Below are 26240 nucleotides of genomic sequence, written 5' to 3'. Positions count from 1 at the left end.
TCATCAAGCAAATCATTTTAGAACATGGAAAAAAAACAAGCATGGAAACAGAAATATGTAGAAAAACAAACACTTTTTCTTCATACAAATCTTGGTTGTATCAAGAGTTTGGGGTGCTAACCGTATTGTAAAAATCTACATCTAACTGTTACTTTGATATGCAAAGTGAACGGAGCAAACTCTAATATTCTCTGTCAACAAAACTGGCAACATATTGAAGAAAATGGCACTGTTTTCATAGGCAAGTGCCTGCTACATACATGTGTACTGTACCTCAATCAAGTATGCATCCTCTAAACAATATCTGTTTTCCTCCTGCCTTTCTTTATACATGCATATCATCATATAATATACATCAAATAGCTCAACTTTGCTACAATATCATGTATACATGTCCTTAGAAACACTGAATATCTTTACTGTCTTGGGAGGTTGTCAATATGTTTACCTTTGCAAGAGGAAAACATCTGTTTTTTGCTCTGTTTCTTCTTCTCTAAACAAAACAGTCAATGACCTGGACCACAGGTCTGTCACCATGGTAACTGGTGTTGTAGCCGACACCCTGTGGTGTTGCATTACATTATGTAGCCAGTGCAGGATGAGCTGGTCACAATACAATGTATATATGAATGTTCAATTTAGTAGTTTGTTGGTAGCAAATGTTACCTTAAAATTTTCTAGTCTTGAAACATTTCTGGAATAAATAATACAAGAGAAATTAACAAAACTTGAAAACCAAATTTCAATGTTTTCTTCGGTCTATAGTTACTGGGTGATGCCGACTAACAACTGCACTTTGTTCAGGTCACTCAGCAGCCGCCTGATTTCACCTTTGACCTTTGACCTATCGTGCAGGGGGTCTTGACCCTCCTGAGTTGTTGCTGGGGCTTCGCAGGCCGTCTCCAAAGCTGTGGTGGAACAAAAACAACAAAGGACATCACGTTAAACTCCTCCTGCAGTTCCAGAACAAGCCGCTAGTGGGCCCAAACTCACGTCACTTCTTCCCTAGCCCAAGAGCTATCTACTATCCAAATTTCGTGGCCCTAGCCTGTCTGGATCACGAGATATCAAAACTGGAAGTTCTGCTGCAGTATCTAGGAAAGCCACCAGGAGGCCCAAAATCTAATCATTTCTAGGTCCCACGAAGATCTACCCACCTACCAAGTTTTAAAACGATCCATTAAAGCTTCTTAAAATATCGTGCTAAACCACGAACACACACACGAACGCTACTAAAAACATAACTTTCTTGGCGAAGGTAACAAACAAACTGACCGATGTTGTGTTATTCCATCATCTCTAGTTGTTTACTGGTTATACAAAACAAACAAACAAACTGACCGATGATGTGTTGTTCCATCATCTCCAGCCGTTTCTCCACGTCGTCCTGCATCTCACAGATGTGGTCCAGCAGGTTCACCTCACACGAGAACGGCGCAACCTGCTCCTGATTGGTCAACGTGCTGGTCGTCATGGCGACACCATCAGTCGCCTCGTCTGATTGGCTTGTGGACGGTTCAACTGTTGTAGGCTGGAAAACAAGCACAAGTTTACTTGAGGCCAACACTTTGGCATATTCCATGAAGGTTAGACATCCTGGTAGGACGTTATGTGATAAACTAGAGAAGTAACATTTGCAAAGCAAATGCATAATGTTTACCTTCGGACATGGTCTGCTCTGTTAATTCTTACTCAAACACATTCACATACATGTACTACTAGTATATGGTGACAGGAGCAGAGCAGACCATGAAATTGCAACATAATGTAACCAACACCAGTCACCATGGTGACAGACGTCAACAAATCATGTCATTGGTCAGGTCAGAGGTCACTGTTTGGAGAAGAAGAGGAAGAAACTGAGCAAAAACAATATGTTTTCCTTTGGTTAATCTTGCTCAGGAGGGACATCAATGGAACTCCAGACTTCAAAGTTACACAATTATCTACTAAGAGCTCTTTTCAAAGTACCTGAAAACAACTGAGAGTAAGGGTTAAAAGTGCAATTCTTCCTAACCTCAGGTTGTCTCCATAGCCCATGTCCAGACTCCAGTGGCACTCCTGCCGTGTAGTCTGGACCATCAGTGGGCAGACTCTCCACTCTGTCTGCAGTCTGGGGCAGCAACACAACAGGAAACATTAGAGCTACATGTACATACTGGTACCCAGTATTAAAATCATTTACTACATTTAAAAAATATCAGAATTGTGTACTTTAAACCTGTACCAGTACGTTCCTGAACGAAGTAAATTGAAGTACATTTTTGACATAAAAGACAGATGGATTTTACCTAAAATTTGACATGGAACAAACTAGTGGCTTGGTTAGCAGATACAAGAACACAAATCCAATTCTCAGCATTCTCGGCTACTAGCGGTTGTGTCCTTGGGAAAGGCACTTGATAGCTTTTTTCCCTCCACCCAGATGTAAAATGGGTACCTAATTTCAGCTTCAGCTAGATACTACTTTTACTTCCTTTACCAGTACCTAAACTTTATTTCTGCCTACATCTGTACAGACCTGTGCAAGTGCCCCTGCCATACTACTAGTACATTTACCTGTACCTAAACTTTATTTCTGTCCACATCTGTACAGACCTGTGCTAGTGCCCCTACCATGCTACTACCTTTACCAGTACCTAAACTTTATTTCTGTCCACATCTGTACAGACCTGTGCTAGTGCCCCTGCCATACTACTACCTTTACCAGTACCTAAACTTTATTTCTGTCCACATCTGTACAGACCTGTGCTAGTGCCCCTGCTATGAGTAGTCTGCCCTCCTCCTGTGTCTGTGTCTACAGGTCTTAAACCTTTGTATCTGTACCTGTATCTAAAATTTGACGTTCAATTTTATTTCTGTCCACATCAGTACAGACCTGTGCTAGTGCCCCTGCCATACTACTACCTTTACCAGTACCTAAACTTTATTTCTGTCCACATCTGTACAGACCTGTGCTAGTGCCCCTGCCATACTTCTAGTACATTTACCTGTACCTAAACTTTATTTCTGTCCACATCAGTACAGACCTGTGCTAGTGCCCCTACCATGCTACTACCTTTACCAGTACCTAAACTTTATTTCTGACCACATCTGTACAGACCTGTGCTAGTGCCCCTACCATGCTACTACCTTTACCAGTACCTAAACTTTATTTCTGTCCACATACATGTATGTACAGACCTGTGCGAGTGCCCCTGCCATGAGTAGTCTGCCCTCCTCCTGTGTCTGTGTCTCCACCCCCGAGGTCCTCCCAGCCCGGCTCTCCGCCACGGTCGGACGCTCCACCGGCGTACACGGCCGGCTGTACGAGTGGTCACCCCAGCTGTCGCTCAGACTCGACTTACCCGGAGACTCCTCCTTTACCGGACTCTTCTCCTTCTCCATGATTTGAGGTTTCGCTTGTTCTGAGGCAAAGGTCTTGGACTTTTGTGGCTCAGCTGGACTAGCGCGCTGGTTTCCTTTTTCCGGTTCAGAGTTTCGACTAACCGAAGGTTGGACGTTTTCCTGTGTTTCGCTTCCTGAGATTGACGCAGTCTTGTTTTCTGAAGAACTTACTGGTGTGGTTGTCGATAAGTCTTGCTCAATTCTTGGACTTTCAGACTTCTTCTCTTCTTCGCGTGGTGTTTCTTCACTCTTTTCTTGTAAAATCGTTTGGTCTCTCTTTTCTGGATCGTTCAATTTTGGTGGACTGTCAATGTGGTTGGAATCGTTTGTGTCCATTGGAATTTGTTCCACAGAAGAATTGGCTTCGCCTTCAACTGTGTCCCCGTTTACCACCACACCTGTATCTGCCTCATGGCTTTCCTTTGTTGCTGCTTCATTCGTTCCTTCGTGAGGTGCTGTCTCGTTCTGTCCGTCCTCCGTGTCCATTGACGTGTCCTGGGGAGTCTGGGGTTGTTCTTCTTCTCGTGGTCCATCCTCTTCCTCTTCTTCTTCCTCCTCCTCCACCTCCTTCTCCCATCTTCGGCTCCACAGGATCAGCTCAGGATGGTCCGACGTTCTGGGGGAAAATAACAAAACTCATCCTTTTTGACATTTAAGACAGGTGAATTGTACACATGCGTCATGCCACATGCTAAGCATAATGAAGTTTCATTCAATTATGCTGCATTAACAAACACTCACTCACATAAACACACACACACACACACACTTACACAGAGACAGAAACATACACACACACTTACACAGAGACAGAAACACACACACACACTTACACAGAGACAGAAACACACACACACAAACACACACTTACACAGAGACAGAAACACACACACACACATACACAGAGACAGAAACACACACAAACACACACACACACTTACACAGAAACACACACACACAAACACACACTACACACACACAGAAACACACACACACACACACACAGAGAAACACACAAACACACAGACAGAAACACACACACACACACAGACAGAAATACACACACACACACACTTGCACAGAGACAGAAACACACAGTCACACACACACTTACACAGAGACAGAAAGTAACACACATTCACTGATATCTTACTTAGCTATCTGTATCTTCCTCTGCAGACTGTGCAGTGCAGTCTTCACTCCGTACATGTCTCCCATCAGCGTATGCGTGGCTGCCACGTAGCGCGGCGTGTCGTCCTTGGGCGGTTTAGCAAAGGAGAAGCGTGCCATCATGCCCTGTTTGAACCAGTCCTGATCGTGCAGGTAGCGTGCGCTGAGTCTCTGGCCTGCTTTGGAAAGGGGAATTACAACATGGTAGCTTCTTCATGACAAAGGTGCTACAGCAGGGCTCAAAATACATTTTTTGAGAATACCCCGGTAGGTGCACTGGTGCACCCAACCTAAAAAATTAGGTGCACAAGAAAATTTTTGGGTGCACCATATAAAACAAAACCTATTTACAGATCTTACTGCTCTCCTAAGCTTGAATCTGAAATGGGAGCTAACTTCAAATTCTTACACAAGTACTACAACAAAGATTTTATTATTTTTCTGACCCTTAGATGCCAAGAATATCCTGACAGTGTATACTATATATATAGAGACAGAATAGCAGAAATACCTGTGGAGATTTCTGCAGCATGAGAAAGAGAAAGACACACAGACATGCTTTATGTTATCACATCACAACAGTTAGGAAAGGTTTCAGAAGTTCACACAGTAATACTGTAGATCACACAGTAATACTGTAGAATAGGACAGCCAGAAATACATTTACATGTAATTTCCAAATTCCAAAACGTTTAGTGTCTTCCAAATTTGAAGGGCACAGTGTTAAATCTTCAATGATTGAAGAAGTTGTAGATAGAGACTTTAAGAAGCTGCCCTACTAACCTTGCGGGTTGAGACAGGCGAAACAGACGTATTTCTTGGGAACAGTTTCCTCAGTCAGTCCCACACACATGCCGTGTTGCCAGCACATGCACACCTCACACTGAACACAGAGAGATAAAAAACATGGAATTAAAATGGCAGCATCAATGGTTTAAAAGACGAAAGCAGGTGAGAAACATAACCAGTTGTTTAAGAAAAAAATAACTATAGAGCTTATTCACCACACGTCATCATGACGTCAAGACCCCTCATGTCCCGTGCGGCGCCATTTTGGGGTCCATCTCTACAGCGAGTTTCCAAGCGTTGAAATGGCCGACAAACGTTAGGTAAACTGTCCTTTGTCCTATTACACAAAGACTTAACCACCACTCATACCTCTCGTTACCGGAACAAAATAAAATCTGTAGGGATTGACCCGTTTCTGTTGAGTTTTGATCAGTCTGATCGAGACGGCGTCTACCGCCAGCGGAGTCCATTGACGTGACTTAGCTTCGTATTTGGTACTGGGCAAAAGTTTTTACACACAGGATAGGTTCAAACCCTTTAAGAGTCTGGAAGCGTTGTATCAGGATGTGTAGAAAGTGTTGTGGGACAGTTGCGTGGTGACAATTAAGTACGTTGTAGTCGGGACACGCAAAAGATCGCTATTTTGGAACAGTCCCGGACTGTGTCTGGATAACAACAAGCAAAGGCGGGGCCATCGGCCGCCATCCTCAGTCCGCACTGCCGCGACTGTGGCTGGACAAGGTGAGTGTTACAAGTTGCCAGCGCCCTGTTCTACATGGCATAACATGGACATTTACCACAGAGTAAAGGGACAGTAGCTCCAACAGATTACCGTGTTCATGGCTACCCACGTTGCCATCTACATGTAACGTTACATGTACAGCCCTGTACGCCGCGCCAGGGTAAACACACCGATTTCTGATCAGCAAAAAAAGAAAAAAGCCAATCTTGACAACATGAGAAGTGGACACGGAGCCAGAACAACCCCAAGGACAATGTTACTAACAACAAGAGTGTCCAAAACGTAGATTGTGGCCCCAAAATACCCAACTATCGCCATGAGTTTGCATAGCATTGCATAGAGATAGGCACTACGCTGGACCCCAAAATGGCAGACACCAGGGGGAGAGTCACGTGACAATCTGTGGTGAATAAGCCCTATATTATATGCCATGTCCTACCTACATCATATCTTGGTTAATACCTGGTTAAGCAAGAATTAGGTGCCCAGTACAGTAGTAGGAATGTCAACCAGCTTCCTAGTCATTTTGTATATCATGCATAGACATTTTCCTTCTTTCTAATTTATCAATTTCATTGCATTAAATATAATTGGAAAGCTTGTTCATGTAATTTATCGTTTAAAATCATTATACCCGTTTGTTATGATGGTTTATTTGTGCCTTGTAGTTCAAGTAGGTGGTGTCAGGTGGCGTAGTGGTAGATCATTCGACTGTGAACCGGGAGACCCGGGTTGGATCCTGAGTTGTACCCGGGACATGTCTGGACATGTGCCTTAGGAAATGACTTTACACGACTTTCCTCACTCCACCCAGGTGTGAATGGGTACCTAACTACGGTTGGGGAAAGTCGTATTGAGGTCACCTTGTGGTGCCGAATGGCAGCCGCACAGACCCTTGCGACAGTTCCACATAATTCATTATTATGTGCATTATCCTGCATTAATTCAGCCGTTAAAAGCTGCGACTGCACGGGTACTGTTTGGACAATAAAAACCATTTATTATTATTATCATTATTAAGTAGATGACTGTTACCTGTATCATAAAGCCATCCTCCTCAGGGTAGTTACACAGACAGTGGACCACCTCATCCTGGTTCAGAGTCTCCTTCCCTTCCCGCTCAAACTCCTGATCCTCTGCAGGGGGTCCATCAGGCTCCGCCTCCTCACCCGTCTCCATGGAAACCTCCTCAGGCTCCTCCCCCTCCTCCTCCTCCATGTCTGGGACCATCTCCATGGGAACATCTGCAAGGAAGGAACAAGTTTAAAGTTAAAACTTTTGGTCCAACACAAAAAATTCTCTCACCTAGAGCTTTCGACCAGTCACTCTGGTCTTCCTCAGTAGACTGATCCAGTGAAGCTTGTCACGTGGCTTCTTTGAAGTGTGACGTCAACACTGGGTCAAAGGTATCTGGTAGACGATGTCGGCCCCCGTCACGGTTCAATGTAGGGTGATGGGCCCTGATGTATATGGCTTCCTTCACCCCTCTCAAGAAATAGTCTTGTTCAGTGTCTAAAACCCCTAGTGTCAAGTGAAACAAAATGTCCGGGTGACTCTATGTGGATGTGTTGAGACACCTCTGAACTGGCAGAGCTAGGCCGTGTATGTTCTTGAAACCTGGCGTTTAGAGACCTCTCTGTTTCCCCGATGTACGTTTCCTGGCAGGGCCCCTTGTTGTTTCATGATAGTAAAGGAAGGAACAAGTTTTCGTTCTTGGATGTTTTGGACTACAGTACCGTTCGCGTTATAGTTACCCTAACGGCCGTTACTAACGCGTTTTTTTCCCGTTAGTTTTCCGTTATTAACTGGTTACTTTTCCGAAAGTTTTCCGTTACTTTTCCGAAAGTAACACGTTTCTTTTTCGTCAGACTTCTCCATTCATATGCAGGCGCGGTAACATCACAGGAATCGTGGGAGGAGTACTAATTTACCTCATGCGGGCCGGGGCGGGAAATTACCGATACACACCGCTGGAACAGCGGAAGGAACGTTGATCTAGCCTGCATTTTACTATATTGTAACGTTTAAAACGTTTTACGATCACCGGCGCAATTCAATTAGATCGACATTTTCTTTTGTCACTGTTGCCCAGGCAAGCGTTTCTATAGTTTGTCAACTTTGTTTTGCTGTTTTTCTCTGTTAACTTATTTTACCACCGAATAAGAAACCTAGATGATCTGAAGTTATAAATGCCCCGCAGTCCGCCGTACATAATAGGCGGCGGGCGTGAGGTAACGTTAGGGATGTGCAAAAACATCGCGGAAAATTCCTATAACACTCGAAAAAAGGCAGCATATTTACACGTGCCCACCAACATTTTTATGGCTAATTATTGACCAGTTTTGGGGAGTTTTGTTATGTCCTTGGAGTTTTGTTTAGAGTGGGACGGAAAGCCGTGCCGCGACTCCGACTCCATGCACTTCCGTGTTACATTACGTTGTATGTGACCAACAAAATTACGCCAAAGGCACCACAAATCCACATGTACATATTTTTTTTCCCGAAAATTCTTTTGAGTACGCATTTCGTCACTAGGATGTTGCTAATTAGTCGTAGAAATAAGGTAGAAACCAGCGTAAATGTGGCTTTCTCGAGATCGAGCTCTCTGCACTTCGCGCGCCCTGGCGCCCCAGCATGCAACGGGCTTCGTTCTAGCCAATCACAGCGCAGGTCATCTAAGGTGAACCAATCAGAGCGTAGCTACTTGCATATTATAATGAGCATGCTGCTCACAGGGCGGCCGCGGCCAGGGCGACCGGCCCTGAGTGCGCGGGAAATGTGTTTTGCAACTATATTTTTACGGGGATTTTCTGACGTTTGACGCTGACTTTGGCACGATATGATCGCACTACCATGTACACGCTACCGTAGGCGGCAAATGAGTGGTCATTTTTATATAATCGTCGAGAAATTTTGGCGTTATGCACCCGGAAGTGAGCCGATCTCAGTTTGCGTTCCCTCGATTTTTGACAGTTTCTCCCCTCAAAATAAGGAACAAAACTACCGCTATTAAATAGAACCATGTATTACAATTATCATTTCAACATGATAGATCTATTATATATTCCTTTATTTGCTATGATATCATCATGGTTGTTGTGGAAAGTCCTCAGCTGGCGAACCGAGTCCTTGCGCCGGGAGTGACGGTACATTTTACCGTGAGTAAGCCGCTACTACTACTAGTACTAGTAAGCCGCGCGCCTTACAAAAATTATAATAATTTTTCTTTTGTGTCAAAAACCGCCGTGAATTTAAGGCATGAGTTACCGATTTATATTTCTTCTACGGCAGATATTTCTTGTTTCGTCACGTCCCATGACGTCCTGTGAGAGCGGTAGGCCGCCGCTGGTACAAAATGTACAAGACATCGTCTGCCCACTGCTACACTTTGTTGACATACATTGTATTACACAACGTAATTTACCGCTAGAAATAACTATAGAATAGCATTAAAAGATAGCACAATTCGCTTCACACAGTCGACACATGGATAAACCACAAAGTTATTTTACGAATCACATGTCCACTTGCCTCTGGTGCTGTTATTTTTCAAGGGGCAACATCGCAACACATTAGCGGACGCCCAGGAGGTGGCAAATTGCTATTGTCTTGTCGGCGCGCAAAACAAACATGAAATCCGACCCTATCACATTAACGCAAACGGTAACGCGTTAGAAATAATTTCTGACGATTTTCTAACCATTTTCTGACGAAAATCTAACCAAATACTGACGATTTTCTAACCATTTTCTGACGAAAAAATAACTCGTTAGTAACGGGGTACCCGGTTAACTATAACGCGAACGGTACTGTAGGTATTTCAAGAAGGGAAAACACTGTTTTTGCTCTGTTTCTTCATCTCCTTCTTCCGTTCCAAATAAATAAGGTCAATGACCTGGACTAGATGTCTGTCACCATGGTAACTGGTGCTGTACATGTACATGTAGCAGACACCCTGTGGAGTTGGATGGTAATTTTGGATGTTTTGGACTAAATATTTCAAGAAGGAAAACACTGCTTTCGCTCTGTTTCTTCATCTCCTTCTTCTGTTCCAAACAAATAAGGTCAATGACCTGAACTAGATGTCTGTCACCATGGTAACTGGTGCTGTAGCAGACACCCTGTGGAGTTTATGGTAACATTATGTAGCAAGTGGGCGAAAAAAACAACAAGGCGGGGCAAAAAAACAAGGTTGCTACATTTTACTCAATCATTGTACAATTGGTTTTGATTCAGTGGGAACATCAAATATAAACAGCCAGCATCACTGCATCAAAGTAAGAAACATGATAATAAAGAGCCTTTTCTTGTCTCCTCTCTTCATAGTTATCTGCCATCCACCTTCCACCATGACAACAGACATCTTTGCCCAATTTCGGCATGTTGACCACTGTCACAGTGTCAGAGGGCATCAAAATTTCTTTTTTTTTTCAAAATCAGGCAAAAATTAATGCGTGCACTGATGTCATCCATAAAAATTACTTGCTATGGCCTTACCCTCCACAGCTTGGTTCCTCTCCTCTCCTTCTGTACTTTGGCCCTCTCCCGATGTCTGCAGCTTGGGCGGGGCCGACGCTCGCTTCGTACGCGGGAGTCTCCCCGCCGCGGTCTCACGGTTCTTACTGCCCGGGGGTCGCCCCCGCGTCTCGCTGGGATGGCGCGGTCGGTTCTCGCTGGGATGTCGAGACCGGCTCTCGCTCGGGTGTCTGGAACGACTCTCGCTGGGGTTCCGCGGTCTCCCGTCGCTGGAGGTTCGCGTTCGACTCTCGCTGGGATGTTTGATTCGACCATCCGCTGTAAAGGTAGAATATTTAGGCATCCAGAATTTATATTTTCACTATTGGTTGCATTGGATAATACAAAATGTGATACACTCTCACCTAGAGCTTTCTACCAGTCACTCTGGTCTTCCTCAGTAGACTGACCCAGTGAGGCTTGTCACGTGGCTTCTTTGAAGTGTGACGTCAACACTAGATACCTTTGACCCAGTGTTGACGTCACACTTCAAAGAAGCCACGTGACAAGCTTCACTGGGTCAGTCTACTGAGAAAGACCAGAGTGACTGGTCGAAAGCTCTAGGTGAGAGAATTTTTTGTGTTGGACCAAAAGTTTTAACTTTAAACATGTAACTACCAACACAGATGAACTTTCATGATAGTAGAAGAATAGTAATGCTTACTTCCGGATGCGTTTCTTTCCTTCTTTCTCTTCAGAACCTTCTCCCTTTTCTCCGGCCGAGGCTCTGGCCCTTCTCCTCCAGACAGGCCACCTGACAGGTCATCTTTGTCATGCTGGGAAACACAATTCATTTATCTTACTGTTTTTAACAACAACAAAAAGGCAACGTTGTACTGTCAGTGGCATTACTTGTGTTTAAAGGCAGGATACCTTGTATACATGTATGTACATGCTAGTTAATCAACAGTTTATTCATAAACATCAGCCTTGCAGCCAGTACAAAACAAGCTGAATAACACTGATTTTTTACAGTTGTCTAGCAAATACAAATACAAATCAACATTACAATACATATACAGACATACAAAAAAAAACATTACAAAAAGCCTCACATGGGCACTAAAGTAAAGACCAGAGAGTCCTTAGAGTCTTACTGTGAAGACTTGTTGTACAGGCATATTGCCTTGTGTAAGAAAGAGTTTTTCAGTCTTTTTGTACGGGCTGCTGGTACTGTAAGTGCAGTTCCATTTCTTAAGGTCCTCCCAGTGGCCGTTGTCCTGGCCGGTGGAACCAGTTATTTATAAGGATTATTGCAGCTATACAGTGGACAATGGAGGAAACAAAATGGACCATGTAACCAGTAAACTTCCCCTCGTAACACATCATTGTTGAAAAAAGTCTTGGGGATTACCAGTAACTATAGTGTTGGTGACCCCTATTTTTTTTGATAAGTGTAGTTCAACATGCTTGAGGTGTGGCCCTACTCATGAGAGGATGTCCCTAACTGAAGCTAGGTACTTGTTTTTGAGTGGAGTGCAAAAATTCATGGCATTTCACCAATAGTGCTTTTCCCAAGGGCACAACATTGGGACCTGCATGCTAGGGATTCGAACCCAGGACCTTCAGATTCTGAGTCAACTATCCTCGTAAGCACAAACCTTGTTCTTGTCGTGGTAGTGTTTCTTGTGACAAAGAAGTCCCATCTCTTTGCGGAAGGCCTTGTCACAACCGAGGATTCGAACCCAGGGATTCGAACCCAGGATCTTTAGATCCCAAGTCAACTATCCTACAGTAGTAAGCACATACCTTGTTCTTGTCGTGGTAGTGTTTCTTGTGACAGAGAAGTCCCATCTCTTTGCGGAAGGCCTTGCCACAGCCAGCAACTGGACACTTGTACTTGTTATGGTCAAAATCCACGTCCATGTCTTTAGGTGCGTTCCCCACCACTAGAATTGTATGGATGGTTACCTTGGTTAGATAGCTACAGGGCTCAAAATACCATATGAAGGTTAGGCCACACCAATTTAATTTCTTGTTTTTTTCTAGAAAAAACAAATTTTTCTACAAAAATAATGTGGGCGGACGAAAAAATAAAATCAGGCCTAGGCATCCTATTATGGACCAAAATGGTGCGATACGAGCCATGAAGTTAACACACCAGGCTGGTTCAAAATTTGAACTATGAATTTTGAACTTTTAATGGTACCACTGCATTGAAAGATGGAATAACTGTAACAACCAGGAAGAAAAGGACGGTTTTCAACTGTTCAGGGCAAAATATGAGCATTTTGCAGTTGATTCTGAATTTTTTATTTGCAAATAAGAAAAAAAATAAAGCGGGCGAATCCGTTAACCAAGAAATTAAATTGGTGTGGCCTTAGTGCAGGAAAATTTGGAGTGGTGCAAGCATTTATGTTTACTAGTACCAGCCATGTATTGAGTACAAAATATGAACCCTGTACAAAAAAAAAATTTAAATTAATAAATTACTAAATACTAACAATTACATGCTGTCAAAGAATTTGGTGAGAACACTACTGATTGTTATGGCCTGTTTCTTAAATAGTACACTTTATAAAATAAATGTACTTTTATCAACATCTTTGAAATTCTTTTATACTTACATGGTTCTCTGCTGTGCTTCTTGGACTGTTCAGGAAAAAAAATAACCCCATATTAGGAAATTAGAGACCAGAAAAGTGTTCAGGAAAACAAAGATAACACCATATAAGGCAACCAAGGAGTAGAAAAATTTAATGGCAAAATGGTTTTATTTTTACATGACATTTCAAGACAAAGAGACCATCTTAAGGGCCAGGGATAATAATTTAGTAAACTTAAAAACCTGAAAAGTTTTTGTCACCATTCTAAAACTCGATATTAGCGATAAAGGTTAGGAGAGCAAAGTTTGATACATGTACCTATAATTAAAATATCAATATCTATAAAAATAACTTAGAGTAAACTAAATTCCAAGCAAAAGTTTACCCGTTGTCCAAACCTACCCGATCTCGCTGACTCATCCCAAAACCTCTCTTCCTGTGGGGGATCTGCAGCTGTCCCCTTGACATGGCAACGGTTGCCATGGCGGCCCCGCCCGCCGCATGCATGGGTGATCCTTGTAGCAGACTGGTCAGTGCGTCCTGACCACCCATAGGAGGGGCGGATTGCGACTGTTTAGTCTTGGAGGACGAAAGTCGGTTCTTGTTGCGGGTTTGTCGTGCTCGCCGCGTGGCCGGACGCGGGCGCGTACCGTGCGCGGAGCGAAGATGTAGACTCTGGGACGTCGGTGCCATACTCATCAGGCCTGCAAGGGGGACACGTTTAAGTTTCTAGTATCTAGTAGATACATTTTATTATTTTTTTTTTACAAGAAAAGTGAACTCCATTTAAACAAGGAGTGTACTACTTTTGCATGCATTTTCATCGAGAAATATACAGGTTTTAATAATAACATTGGATGGGAAACAGTATTTGGATGAATGGGAAACAAACAGGACTAAAAAACACACAACATCCATGCATGAAACAGTAAAGCATCGTCAGGAAGAATTTGAAGACTCTCTACTTGTTTAACCCTCTTTCACCCAGCTTGTGCTGCAAAGAAGGCAAAGTCAGGATGCATGGGTGAGCGCAAAGCAGCAAGAAGGTTAAGCATTGACAAGTATTTTTTCTGAACCTTAGGCCACACCAATTTCATTTGTTGGTTCTCGGATTTTTTCAGAAAAAGTATGAAGCGACAGGGCCAAAAAAATAAAAACAGGTCTAGGCATCCTATTATAGGCTTAAATGCTACAAAATGAGCCATGAAGTCAACACAAAAGGCTGGGTTAAAATTTAAACGTTGAATTTTGAACTTTTAATCAAACCACTGCATTGATAGATGGAAAAACTGTAACAACTAGGAAGAAAAGGACTTTCCTCAACTGTTGGGGGGCAAAACATGAGCATTTTTCAGTTGATTCAGGACCAGAATCAAATTTTTTTTTTTGCAAATCAGAAAAAAACGAAGAGGTGAATCAGAGAACCAACAAATTAAATTGGTGTGGCCTTATTATTGTACAATAGGAAGCATCGGGACTTAATAATAATTTTTTTAAAGATAATTTGTGCATTTATTTTTTACTACAGCTACAATGAGTAGAATATGCTAAAATCGGATACTAAATGCTTAATTTGTACCAAAATTAGTGAGCAATGATTTTGGTAACGCTAAGTTTAGCATATACTGTTTGACTAGCATGCATGTATTTTACTGTGACTGAAATGTAACATTTCAAAACAAAACTGACAACTTTCACAAAACGGCACGCTACCGTTAACTAAACTGCAATTTAACATTACAGACAAGGTAGTTGTAATGTACAAAACATGTACAATACAGCACCTCTTTTCTAATTACAGTAAACATTACCACAAGAAAAAGAAAATGCCAAGCAAACAAGAATCAAAAGCCTTGCTAAAATCTAACAGTGCATATAGGAAAGTACATTTAGGAAAGACATTTTATAGAAACCAACATGGAGTTGACAATTCACCTATAGTTGTCCACACTTCCTAGATATGGTAGCAGACAGTTTTCCGAGTAGCAGACAGGTAATATAGATGTAGCTTTAGGGCATAAATACCAGGTGGTGCGACAGGTTAGTTTTAAAGTGGGCGTGACAGTTGGATCGTACCACTAGTCTTGCATTTGCAGGGGTGCAAGCAGTGTTTTTTTGTTGTAAATTTGATGCTTAATGATGCCACTAATAAAACAATTTCAACCAAGTTAGGCTAAGAAAAGGAAATCTAAACACACTTTCAACCATCCAAATACATAAAGGACTGGTTTTAGAGATATTTCAAGAAAGCAGGAATGTTCCACTAAAAGGCAGGGGTGGCTTTCTGAAGTGGCTTAGAAGGACAGGTTGACAAGCAAAGTAGCAAACAAATGCATTTTTTGAAGATGCAACATGGAATGTAGTGACGGATTAAAAACTCATGCTAACACAATGGTGTAGTGATCATACGAAAAACTGCATATCTAAACAATGATCTCTCTTCAATGCACCACACTGGACACCCCTCTTGTCAAAAATGGCTGCTTCCGAAATGCAGCATATTTTTTCCTCACAAAAAATCTATGTACCACCCCCCCGCTTATTAGTAGTCCGGCCCAATTTTCTTTCCAGAGCAGTGGAACGTTTGGACTCGTCCACTGCGAAATAAGGGGCGGTTTGCATGCAATTGAAGAGAAATATCATTAGACAAGAGGTTATTCTTGGCCACGCCAATTTAATTTGTTGGTTCTCGGATTAGATAATATATTACTGCTCATATATTACTAGCCCTGTGTTTTCATCTTGCATTTTTCTACCAATGTCCGAGAAGCAAAGAAATAAATTGGTACGGCCCAAACACACAACAACAAAGCACCTTCATGCGGATTGGGCATGAATCCCGGCATGGAAAGGGGGTAATACGGATGCCCCATCGCAGTGGTGACAGGCATGTATCCCTGCGCCTGGGCCTGCGATGCCTTCAGCATTCGCATGAGGGCGCTTTGGTGTCCCTCGGGGGTGTCTGGTGGAGAGAGCCCGCTGTGAGACAGCATCCCTACAGCGGAGGGAGGGAAGAGAGGCCATTGTTTCCCAGCAAACAGCCAAGTCCCTTCCTCACATACATGCAGCTGCATACATGTACACATGTTTTCTGTATTTCCAGCTGCTTTTATCTAACTTTACCTGACAGTAATTGCATCTTTATAAGAACTATAACTTTAACTATCATAACAATTCAATTATTATAATTAATAGCAGTTATTTACAAAATTATGCTGAGCTTGATCAACATAAAGTAAAATAACAGAGTTTATATCATACCCAGGCCGCGATAACATTCGATAACGGGTTCCGGACCGGGCCGTACTTTACGGTACGGCCCGGTCCGGAACCCGTTATCGAACGCTTCCATGGCTTCCATAAAACGATTCGAACGCGTTTCGCCCTAACCGCGTGTGCCCCTTTCGAAAATTTGAATACAGAATCCGGACGTTGGAATTGATGTTGTTGCATTTGAGGGTTTAGGGGCACCAACTTTTGGCTCATATTGCATTGAAAGGCGCGTTTTCTTGGGTGGGTATGATATAAATAAAATACAACACGGGGTATTCCGCATCGCCCTCGGTCCCGGCCCTCCCGTGAGTCGGATCGCCTGCGGGCGATCCAACCCGCGGTCGGGCCGATACCTCGGGCGATACGGAATACTCCGTGTTGTAATTTAGATACATACAACTACAGTCTGAACTATAAGTACTAGTGTCATATTTGCAATTAATCCTATAAGGTTTCATTTCTTCTTTGAAGTCAGTAGATATTAATGAAAAGTCCCACTTTCTGCATGAGTGGGTTTTGGGATTTAAAAGAATATTATTAGGAGATAGCCTGGGTGTCAATCTACATGTATGTGTAGTTAGTGTAACAGAGTAGAAATACATGTAGAAGTAAATAATTATATATGGAGCCCGAGTCTACTGAGTAAGGATTTCTACATAGGGTGCAAATTCTTTTAGAAAAAAGTGCATCATCTAAAAAAATCTTGGTTTTATTCTTTATCTTCAAGATTCACATAACTACATGTAGCTATGTCAGCAACTACTATAGCATGATGGCTTGACTTATCACAAGCACCTCCTATCATTTCATATGAGTACTGCAACATCATGCTGGAGCCAGTAACAAAACCAAACACAAACTTCTTGATATTAACTCTTGTAACAGTAGTATCTACAGAAAGTAAATGTTATAATATTGCACAATTTTAATACAAGTCCACCAAGTCATATTTATTAATCCGCCAACCTGAAAAAAATGCATCAAAGGAGATCTCTAAAACAACGTCACTGAGTATAATATGCACTCCTGTATATCGAAAAAATCTGCATTTGAAGTTAGGCCACACCAAGTAAATTTTATGGATGATGTCCGTGCGCGCATTGATTTTGGCCTGTTCCTAGAAAAAAAACACAAGAAATTCCGCTTCCTGTTACTATGACCAAAGAGTCACGACAGTGCCAAAAATCATCAGATTGACGTGAAACCCGTAATGCGAAGAAAGTGTCTATTGACAGGACCATCCTGTCAATAACAGAAAATTTTTCACTGTACACTGTTCCACCTGATTTATTGCTGTTTTGATGATGAATAAAAGACTTCTTGCTTGTTACACTGTGTCACCTCATTCAATTTGTGTCCTAACATTTGTCGTCTCTTAGTATATTTCTAATCTAGGCATCTTGTTTTTTAGGGCCCTTTTTGTTTTTTTTTCGCCCTCTCGCATTAGATTTAGGGTCTCCAAAGGACGTCATCCATAAAATTTACTTGGTGTGGCCTTATGGGTAAGAGATGTCATTCAACCTTAGCCTACCAGCAAAATTCCCCCCCCCCAACTGCAGGAAATAGCATTTCAGACGGTTAAGATTTCAAAATTTTCTCAGGGAAGCAGGCCTCCAAATTTCCAGCAGGCTAGAATACTCCATTCTTATGCAGCATACAAAACTGGTGTAATATGCCTGAAGGCAGTTTACGATTATGCAAAACAAACACACAAACAAACAGTATTACGTACCGGTGGTATGCGGAGGTAGTAAGGCATGTGGACCAGTAGGAAGACCCATACCCATAGTAACAGAAACCGGTGGTAACTGGCCCATACCAAACGACGTCCCAGCGCTGAATGGCGGTTGGCCGGATGGACCCAGAAACGGGGGCTGCCCAAATATGGGCGGGGTAGCAGGCGGAGTCTGGTGGAGGGGTAGGGGGCCTTGGCTGGACAGCGGCATCATGGGATGCGGCATGGTGAAGGGCAGTTGCGGACTGCAAAAAAAATCAATAAAACTTTTATTGAAGAACAATTGCAACAGCATTAAAACTTCAAGTTCAAGACTCTTAATTCTGTAACCAGTGGGTTTTCACATTCAACATTTTGGACAATATTTGTTGTTGGACTTATACATATATTTTTAAAAAGACAGAATTTCTTCTTGGTGTATTTTGCACATATTTTCTACCCTTTCAGACTAACAGAGGTATGGAATCCTCTACCAGGGCTCAAAATCCTTTAAAAGAAATATATAGCGTATAGTCTCCTTTTCGATTGGCAGAATGTATAGTGTTATATATACCACAGTGACTGTAACGTTGTTCCATGTTAAAAAGAACACAAAAAAATTTTCATTCTCTTGTTGAGATTTGAACTATAGTAAGGCAACTACTGTTGAGCTCAAAATACCCCAACACCTCAAAACACACTAAAAAAAAAAAAAACAGGATACCTTCCTGTGCCATGCAACCTGGGAGATTTTACCCCCCAGTTGCAATGCATCCTGGGAACAGGAAAACGGTAAGTACCAGTGATATTCTACAGTAAGCCCTGTGTACTCACTTGAACAGCTGCGGAGATGTCTGTAGAATGGAGGTTGTCATGGTTTCAGGGTTCATGGTTGTCGGAAGACTCACGCCCTCGCTGTGGAAGGGCGAGGGGGCAGCCAGAAGACTGGAGATCACTGATTGGCCATGGAGTCCCGTCTCCGTTTCCGACTCTGTACTGGAGTTGTTACTGGCTTGAGGCTTCAAACATAAAAATTAATTAGAAAGGTAACATTTGCAAAGCAAATGCATAATGTTTACCTTCGCATATGGTCTGCTCTGTTAATTCTTACTCAAACACATCATACATACAGTATATATAGTGACAAGAGTCTAAATCCCTCCTACTATGAAATTGCAACATTATGTAACCCAACACTAGTAGTAGTAACCATGGTGAGAGACAATCTGGTCATTGACCAGGTCAGAGGTTGGTGTTTGGAACAGAAGAAGAAGAAGAAACAGAGCAAAAACAATATGTTTTCCTTCAGTAAACATAAAAAAAAAAACTTTGATACCATCCTTGACAAAGTACAAAACTTTCGTAAGGTTTTCTACATCTTGCGCGTGACATATAACTGACATAAAACCATTTGAACTTTGCAACACAAGCTTTCTACCTGTGTTTTTGGACATCTTCATTTTTCAGTTGTGGCTCAAGGTTTAAATTCTTCCTATGCCACAAGGACTGAATGTGTGACTGTTACCTTTTTCGTTGGCTTGCCAGTTGCAATCTTGGTCTTGATGGTGGTAGTTCCCATCATAGAAGTCCTGGTGGTCGCTATGTGTTCATCTGTTGTACAGAGAGATACTTTTCATTAGGGGTAGAGTTTCAGTGGTTAGATCACGTCCTCCGAGGCTCTGGCCTAGCTCTAGGCCTTGGTAGTCCATGGTGGTTAGTGACAATATGGAGATGGTAACTCTGGAGGATGGCACCCAGGCTACCAAAGCTCCACGACTCAAGAACTCAGTACATACGTACAGTGCCTATTCATAAATTCCGCCAAAAGCCAGCATGTGCCGGCTTGTCGTAAACGTCGCTATGTACTGCCGCAAATTAACAATACCAGCTTTGTATTCCTGTGGTTTAGTAGCATTTTTATTTTTGGCCAGAATTTATTTTTTATTCGCCTGCGCGCACTTTTCGGAGGATCTCATCCATAGAATTAAGTTGGTGTGGCCTTACAAAGTTTAACAGTTCAAGGTTCAAATTCGTACCTGCACGTGAGGTGTGACCTCTGGCCTTAGACAGCGCCGACAGTTTGCCCGCCAGTTTGTCCAGTCGTGCACGCTTTTCTTGGAAGGACCCTTTCGGGGAAGACGACGCACGTCTCTTCTTGGTGGTAGGGCCGCTGTCTTCTAGGTGGTAGGATACATTCATACATATGGTCAGACAAGAGTCTAAATCCCTCCTGCTACAAAATTGCAACATGATGTAACCCAACATCAGTTACCATGGTGACAGACATCTGGTTCTGGTCATTGACCTTATTTATTTCTTTAAAGAAGAGTTAACAGAGCAAAAACAATATGTTTTGTGTATTGTGATATAAAGCAAACAAACAAACAAATAATTGTTACCATCTGATGACTCGTCGCTCTGCCTGTGTCGTTGCTCGCGGCTGCTGGGGCGACTCCCGCTGCTACTACTACGACTACGGTCCTTACTGGACGGACGGCCCTTCCCAGTACCTGGCCCCGAGTTCTGGGCCTGGGCAAGCGCTGCAAAATCCTGGGGAAGATACCAGACATACACTGGTTACATAGATTCTTTATTGACACAACAAAAAAGTACAGTGACTTTTGTATGGTCTTCTACAACTAAAGATCTAACAAAGCTAAATACATGTGTGGATAACGTCATCTTACGTACAGAGTATATGTATGCTGTAACAATGAAGGTTTAACTATTCTCTAACATGTGGTCTCTAAGATCGAAACATTCTTTAATGAAATTTTCCTATTTGAACACTGTATTGGTTATCTCGCCTGAGAATGTAGTTGAATTTATCTATAGGATTAAACGTATTAAAATCACATATAGTGCTGTGCACCCATATTTAGGTTCAGGTCCGGATTCAAGTCCAGAGGTTTAGGTTCAGTTCAACACATTTTCAATGGGTCCACAATTACTAAAAACAGGCTTGTACTAGAATACATGACTCCACTCTGTAGTCCAAACATAGCTATCTTAATAGTTATGGTCCCAATTTTTCTTGAAAGAGCTTAAAATACATTCCTATAAACATTTCATGTAAAACATAGCTTTCTACCTTATGATTTTTTTTCAGTTTAAAATACATTGTTCTACATTTTCAAAGTAAAGCTTCCAATTCTTGCAGTAAGAGTGCATGTAAAAGGATCAAGGCTAATGCTATCTTCACTGATGCACCTGATTGTTTTCTTTTCCAAAAAGTTAAAATTCTCTTTTCTATATTTGCAAAGTATAGCTTCCCTGTAAAATAATGCTTGCAATAATCTATCATGTGAAAATTGTGGCTAGCAATCTTCTATGATGCACCTGCAGGCCTCGAAATTAACTTTTTTCACTATTGTCCCAGAATTGTCCCGAACATAGATTTCAATTGTCCCGAACTGAAGATGGACTGTCCCAGCCTGCTTTTCAGGAAATAAGTTGATGACAAAAATAAGAAAACAACAACTGAATTTGTACAACTTGAAGTCCACTTTATTAGTAAATGTAGGGAAATACATGATAATATCATGGGCGTGGCACCGTCCCTGATATTTGGAATCCCTGATTGGTCAAATTTAAATGTTTGTCAGAGTATTATATATTTATAGGCTGCCAGCAGTCTGCAGCAGGATGGATGGATCGCGTTCCCAAATGACGTGGATGGTCTTAGAATTTTCCAATTGCCCCAAAATTGTCCCGAAACGTAATTTGAATTGTCCCAAGCTGAAAATTTAGTGTCATTTGACACTGGGACAATGTTAATTTCGAGCCCTGACCTGACTTTACTTCTATTTCTAAGTCTTTAAATTATGTTTCTGTGTACATAAAGTTTACCTTCAGAATACACCTTGCTAAAAGAGAAAACATAAAAGATTTCAGACGTACCTGTCCCTTCATATCATCTGGGATGGGTCTTACATTGATGCCTTTCACTGTCTTGTCAATCCCATCATAGAAATGAACCCTATAGGAGGCTGGGAGGGGGAAGCCAAGGGTTAAAGGTCAGGGGTTAGAGGTCAAAGGTCTAGCCACAAGTGCTCATGGGAAATTTTTCCCAACAATTTTTTTCCCACTCAGTTATTTTTTCACAGTAATTTTTTTGTGGTGGGATTGGAGCAATTTTGGAGGAAATATTTTAGTTGAGTCGAAACATTTATTGATTGAGGTTAGAATCAATAGTAGACACTGGCATTGCTCCAAAACAATGACTTATTCAAAGCATGTGTCAAATATGTTGAGACAATGCTATAAATACATTTTGTTCTCTTTGGATTCTATATCTACCTGTTACTTAATATAAATATACATATCCATCATTAAAAACAATGTATAGATTATGTCTTTTTTTTTTATTTCAGCTTATCAAGTGACTATTATCTTGCCTACACTGAAATATTAATACAATGTTCATATAGCCCTCATATTCATATTTGTCGCAATTCCAAATGAATACTAGTAAATAAAATAAGCCTCAAACAAAAATGTACTTTAAAACGATGTGAAGTTTCGTCTACAATTTTCTAAACACCATTTGAATAAAGTATCTGATTACAAAAATGGTACTACCCTACATTATACATTATACATTTTAAATCATAACAAACCACCAGAAATATTGACTTTGCTATGCTGCTACATACTTACAATTTTTCATATATTTACCTCCGTGTATACATGGAGGTTTTGTTTTATGTATGATTTTTTTATTTCTTGCAACTTCCACAACACACTCACCATCTACTCTAACTTCTAGGATCTTTGCAGGGTAATATTTGCAGTCGGTCCACCTGGCCAGAACTTCATCTCCAACTTTGTATTGCTGTAACAATGACAAGAATAAAAAAAAAAACAAGTCAAAACCTCTCAAATATAAACTTCATTTCTAGGGATATCAAATTTCACAGCAACAGCAACATGACTTTTTAATATATGTATTTCCATATAGAATCGCCTGGACACTCAGTCTCACTGGACAAAGTAAGAACCTTGGACTCAGAGCTGGATTTCTTTGCACGAGGGATTAAAGAGGCCATCTACATCAGGGCATTACAGCCATCCCTCAACAGAGACGGGGGGCGCCACAGACTTTCTGCAACCTATGATCCACTGCTCACGGAGTCACGTGTTATCTGTGTGACGTCACGGAAGAGGTGGATTGTTCATTCCTTGACAAAGACAGGAGTTGTACAGTTGAAAATTTGGGTGAGTCCATTTTCCTGTGTTGGACATTACAGTTTAAACTTGCTTCATAACGTATTTCCATATTCATGACATACAAACAAAAACAAGTCACACTCAAAGAGGATACATATAAAAATTATAAGTAAGCAAATTTGAATGAACAGTGGTCCACGGCTTAACGTCCCGTCCTAAGGACTGCGATCCTAAACAGTAGCGTGCATGTCGGGTCAGCGACACAGCCGGGATTCGAACTCCCAACCTCTTAGTCCAGAGGCAGGATCGCTAACCACTGAACTATGCACGCTACTAAGTAAGTTTAATATTTCTGACTTACAGCTGGTATTTTGATAGGTCCTTCCTTCCGTGTTGTGAGACGATCCACTGGTCTGATCCGGTCGCTATCGAAGGTGAGCCACTCGTCGTAGCGATGGTTCCAGCCCTCAAAATGCACCAAAATCTCTCGCTCCTCATAATCAACCTCCTCAATTTTGGCTGGGTACCTGAAAATAGTGATATTTTGCTAAGCATAATGTTTACCTTCACATATGGTCTTACTCAAACACATTCATATATATGGTCAGACAAGAGTCTAAATCCCTCCTGCTATAAAACTGCAACATAATGTAACCAAACATCAGTTACCATGGTGACAGACACCTGGTTCAGGTCATTGGCCTTATTTGTTTGGAGAACAGAGCAAAAACAGTATGTTTTCTTTTGGTAAACAAAATAACTTGTATATGTGTTACCATTTCTTCAAGTAGTCCATGGCCTCCATCTTTGCGCCGACTTTCAGCGGAATGCCCGGCCGCATCCATCTCTTGTGGCGAGCTCCGGACCCCGAGCCGCTGTCCGATTTATTCCCGCTCGTATCGTGCTGGCTCGACCCGCTAACGTTCCTCGCCTTTGGTGTACGGCGGTCTCTGATTGGCTGAGAGGAGCCGGGCCTGTTCTGCTCGGACAGAGACATCGCTAGTGATACTTCAGCGTCGTCAGCGCTAATCTCGTCTATCGGATTTAACGGTCGATTTACATGCAAATCTAATCCCTTCTGAAAGCTTGCTTCTGATTGGTCAACTGACTGGTACTGAGTTTCATCTGTGGGTCCTGACTGGTCAAGTGATTTGGGGATGGTTTGTCCTGTGTTTTCTGATTGGTAGGGTTCGGTCATGTGATCACACCCTTCTCTCTGAAATGAAACCACGGCAAGTTGCTTACACACAAATTCAAAGCAAATCAACAAATAAATAAACAAAGCAAATAAATAAACAAAACAACAAAACTTAAAAAAGGAGTAAGATTAATTTTAAGGAAGAACACATTAATATGGCCAATATTGACAAATTACGACACCTGTTCATGTTAGCAAAATATGACACCTGTTATAGGCTGTTAATGAGAATAACTTATTGACTAAAATGTAAAACAAGTCAAAAAGCAAATGAAAAATAGCACATAGAGCCACTGGATAAAGCATGCGTGTGCGTGTGCATGCGTGTGTGCGTGTGTGTGTGTACAATGTGCGTATGCATGCGTGTCTGCGTACGTGTTCACTATACATCTACGTGTAAGAAAGTGTGCATGAGTGTCTGTGTGTATGCGTGTTTATTGTACATCTATGCGTATAAAGTGTGCATGTGCATCTGTGTCAATGTGTGTTCACTGAACATCTATAGGAGGGCCTGCATGCCCTTTTTCATAAGGCGTAAAAATCAGGCCTTTTTGGACTTCGTAATTCGTAGGCAGCCGCCAGAAAACTTAACGAAACTCGTAATAGGACATTACCCGCAAATCGTTAAGTGGTAATCAGCTCTGAGACTTTAACGTTATTCGTAATCGGCAGCGAAAATTTTGCGTAATTCGTAATCACTACCCCCCCCCCCATGCAGGCCCTCCTATAGTACATATATGAATGTGTGCATGTGTGTGTGTGCATACTGAAGGTGTGCATAATTTTCTGTGTGTCTAAATGGGTGTGTGTATATGTGTATATGCGCGCATGTGTGTGTGTGCGTACGCACATATTTTCTGTGAGTGTGTGTGCATGTGACTGCGTGCATGTGTGCGAGTCAGCAGTTGTAGATGGTATTTTGTTATGCAAAATAGTAGTATACGTTATTTTTCGCTAGTTCAACTCAGTATCTAACGTCTGATCAGCCTAAAATTCCTCAACAACTAGTTGTACAGCACGAAATTATCTCTCGTTTGTAGCTCGACAACGTTTTAAAAAGGCAAGTGTGAACACAATACCACAAGAAAGGCCCAAACGTGATCGTGACGACATTTTTTCCAAATTTTTTCTTGCCTTTCGTCACAAAATTCACATCAACATTGCGAAGCGGCAAATATACCAGACGAAACTTCATAGTTTTAGGCAACATTTTAACAAAATAGTGGAGAAGATCTTGACCGATTTGACGTGGAATAATGCACGTAAAATTGACCGATCAAAACAACAACCCACCTCATCGTTTGCCGCCATTTTGTTTGTTCTTCCTGGGCGATACCAAAAGTTTGGGGAGGACAGTAATTTTAGATTATTTTAAATAACCAAATGTTATTGTAATTTGAAAGAAAATATGTTTTTTCACAATTATAGAAATATATTAGTAATATCTATACAGATATAAATCAGTTTTATTCAGTTCTACTGATTTATAGTATTCTAAATGAAAGTATACACCCCCGTTTGGAATCATCTAAAAGTATTTCCATATATGGCTTTGCTCGGTTTTCGGGAGTAAACATTATGTATACCTTCCATTTTGGTAAAATGTCTGCAGTAGCAATGAAAATGATGCAAAATGAAATTACATTGTATAAAGTATAAAGTTAACCTTACGGTAGTATTTAGAAGCGGTTAATATTCCGTAAATAATGTGTCATAATGCCGGATTTTGGACACTTT

General features: G+C 41.7%; 1 protein-coding gene across 3 annotated transcripts; it reads right to left on the bottom strand.

Annotated features, from left to right (window-relative positions):
• On the bottom strand, positions 1-25838 carry LOC109476274 (PHD finger protein 20-like protein 1). 3 transcript variants are annotated; one of them, XM_019777161.1, is made up of 23 exons: positions 25797-25838; positions 24082-24521; positions 23667-23832; positions 22886-22970; positions 22037-22125; positions 20536-20686; positions 20173-20313; positions 19662-19747; positions 18971-19155; positions 18155-18402; positions 15965-16144; positions 13552-13853; positions 13171-13195; positions 12353-12492; positions 11268-11379; positions 10586-10882; positions 7124-7332; positions 5341-5440; positions 4541-4736; positions 3184-4003; positions 2018-2113; positions 1342-1531; positions 1-908 (listed from the first exon to the last, which is right to left on the bottom strand). In XM_019777161.1, the coding sequence occupies exons 1-23, from the start codon at positions 25812-25814 to the stop codon at positions 766-768; spliced, it is 4419 nt and encodes a 1472-aa protein (XP_019632720.1). In that variant the 5' UTR covers positions 25815-25838; the 3' UTR covers positions 1-765. The 3 variants fall into 3 exon arrangements, with proteins under 3 accessions (XP_019632720.1, XP_019632722.1, XP_019632721.1); XM_019777162.1 differs by having other exon boundaries at positions 5-908; positions 4541-4733; XM_019777163.1 differs by lacking the exon at positions 15965-16144.
• Positions 25839-26240: the final 402 nt, after the last annotated feature.

The sequence above is a fragment of the Branchiostoma belcheri genome, unplaced genomic scaffold (genome assembly GCF_001625305.1).
Source record: "Branchiostoma belcheri isolate BF01 breed outbred unplaced genomic scaffold, Haploidv18h27 scaffold37, whole genome shotgun sequence".
Taxonomy (NCBI): Eukaryota; Metazoa; Chordata; class Leptocardii; order Amphioxiformes; family Branchiostomatidae; genus Branchiostoma; species Branchiostoma belcheri.
The sequence above is the reverse complement of the archived record's forward strand: the minus strand, read 5'-3'. Positions and strand labels throughout refer to the sequence as shown.

Bases quoted from the DNA above. Each gene is read 5' to 3' on its own strand.
- LOC109476274 (XM_019777161.1), bottom strand. The intron at 23,833-24,081 runs GTAACACATATA...CACTATTTTCAG, and splicing joins ATGGACTACTTGAAGAAATG to GTACCCAGCCAAAATTGAGG. The intron at 16,145-18,154 runs GTACGTAATACT...CCTCCGCTGTAG, and splicing joins ACTACCTCCGCATACCACCG to GGATGCTGTCTCACAGCGGG.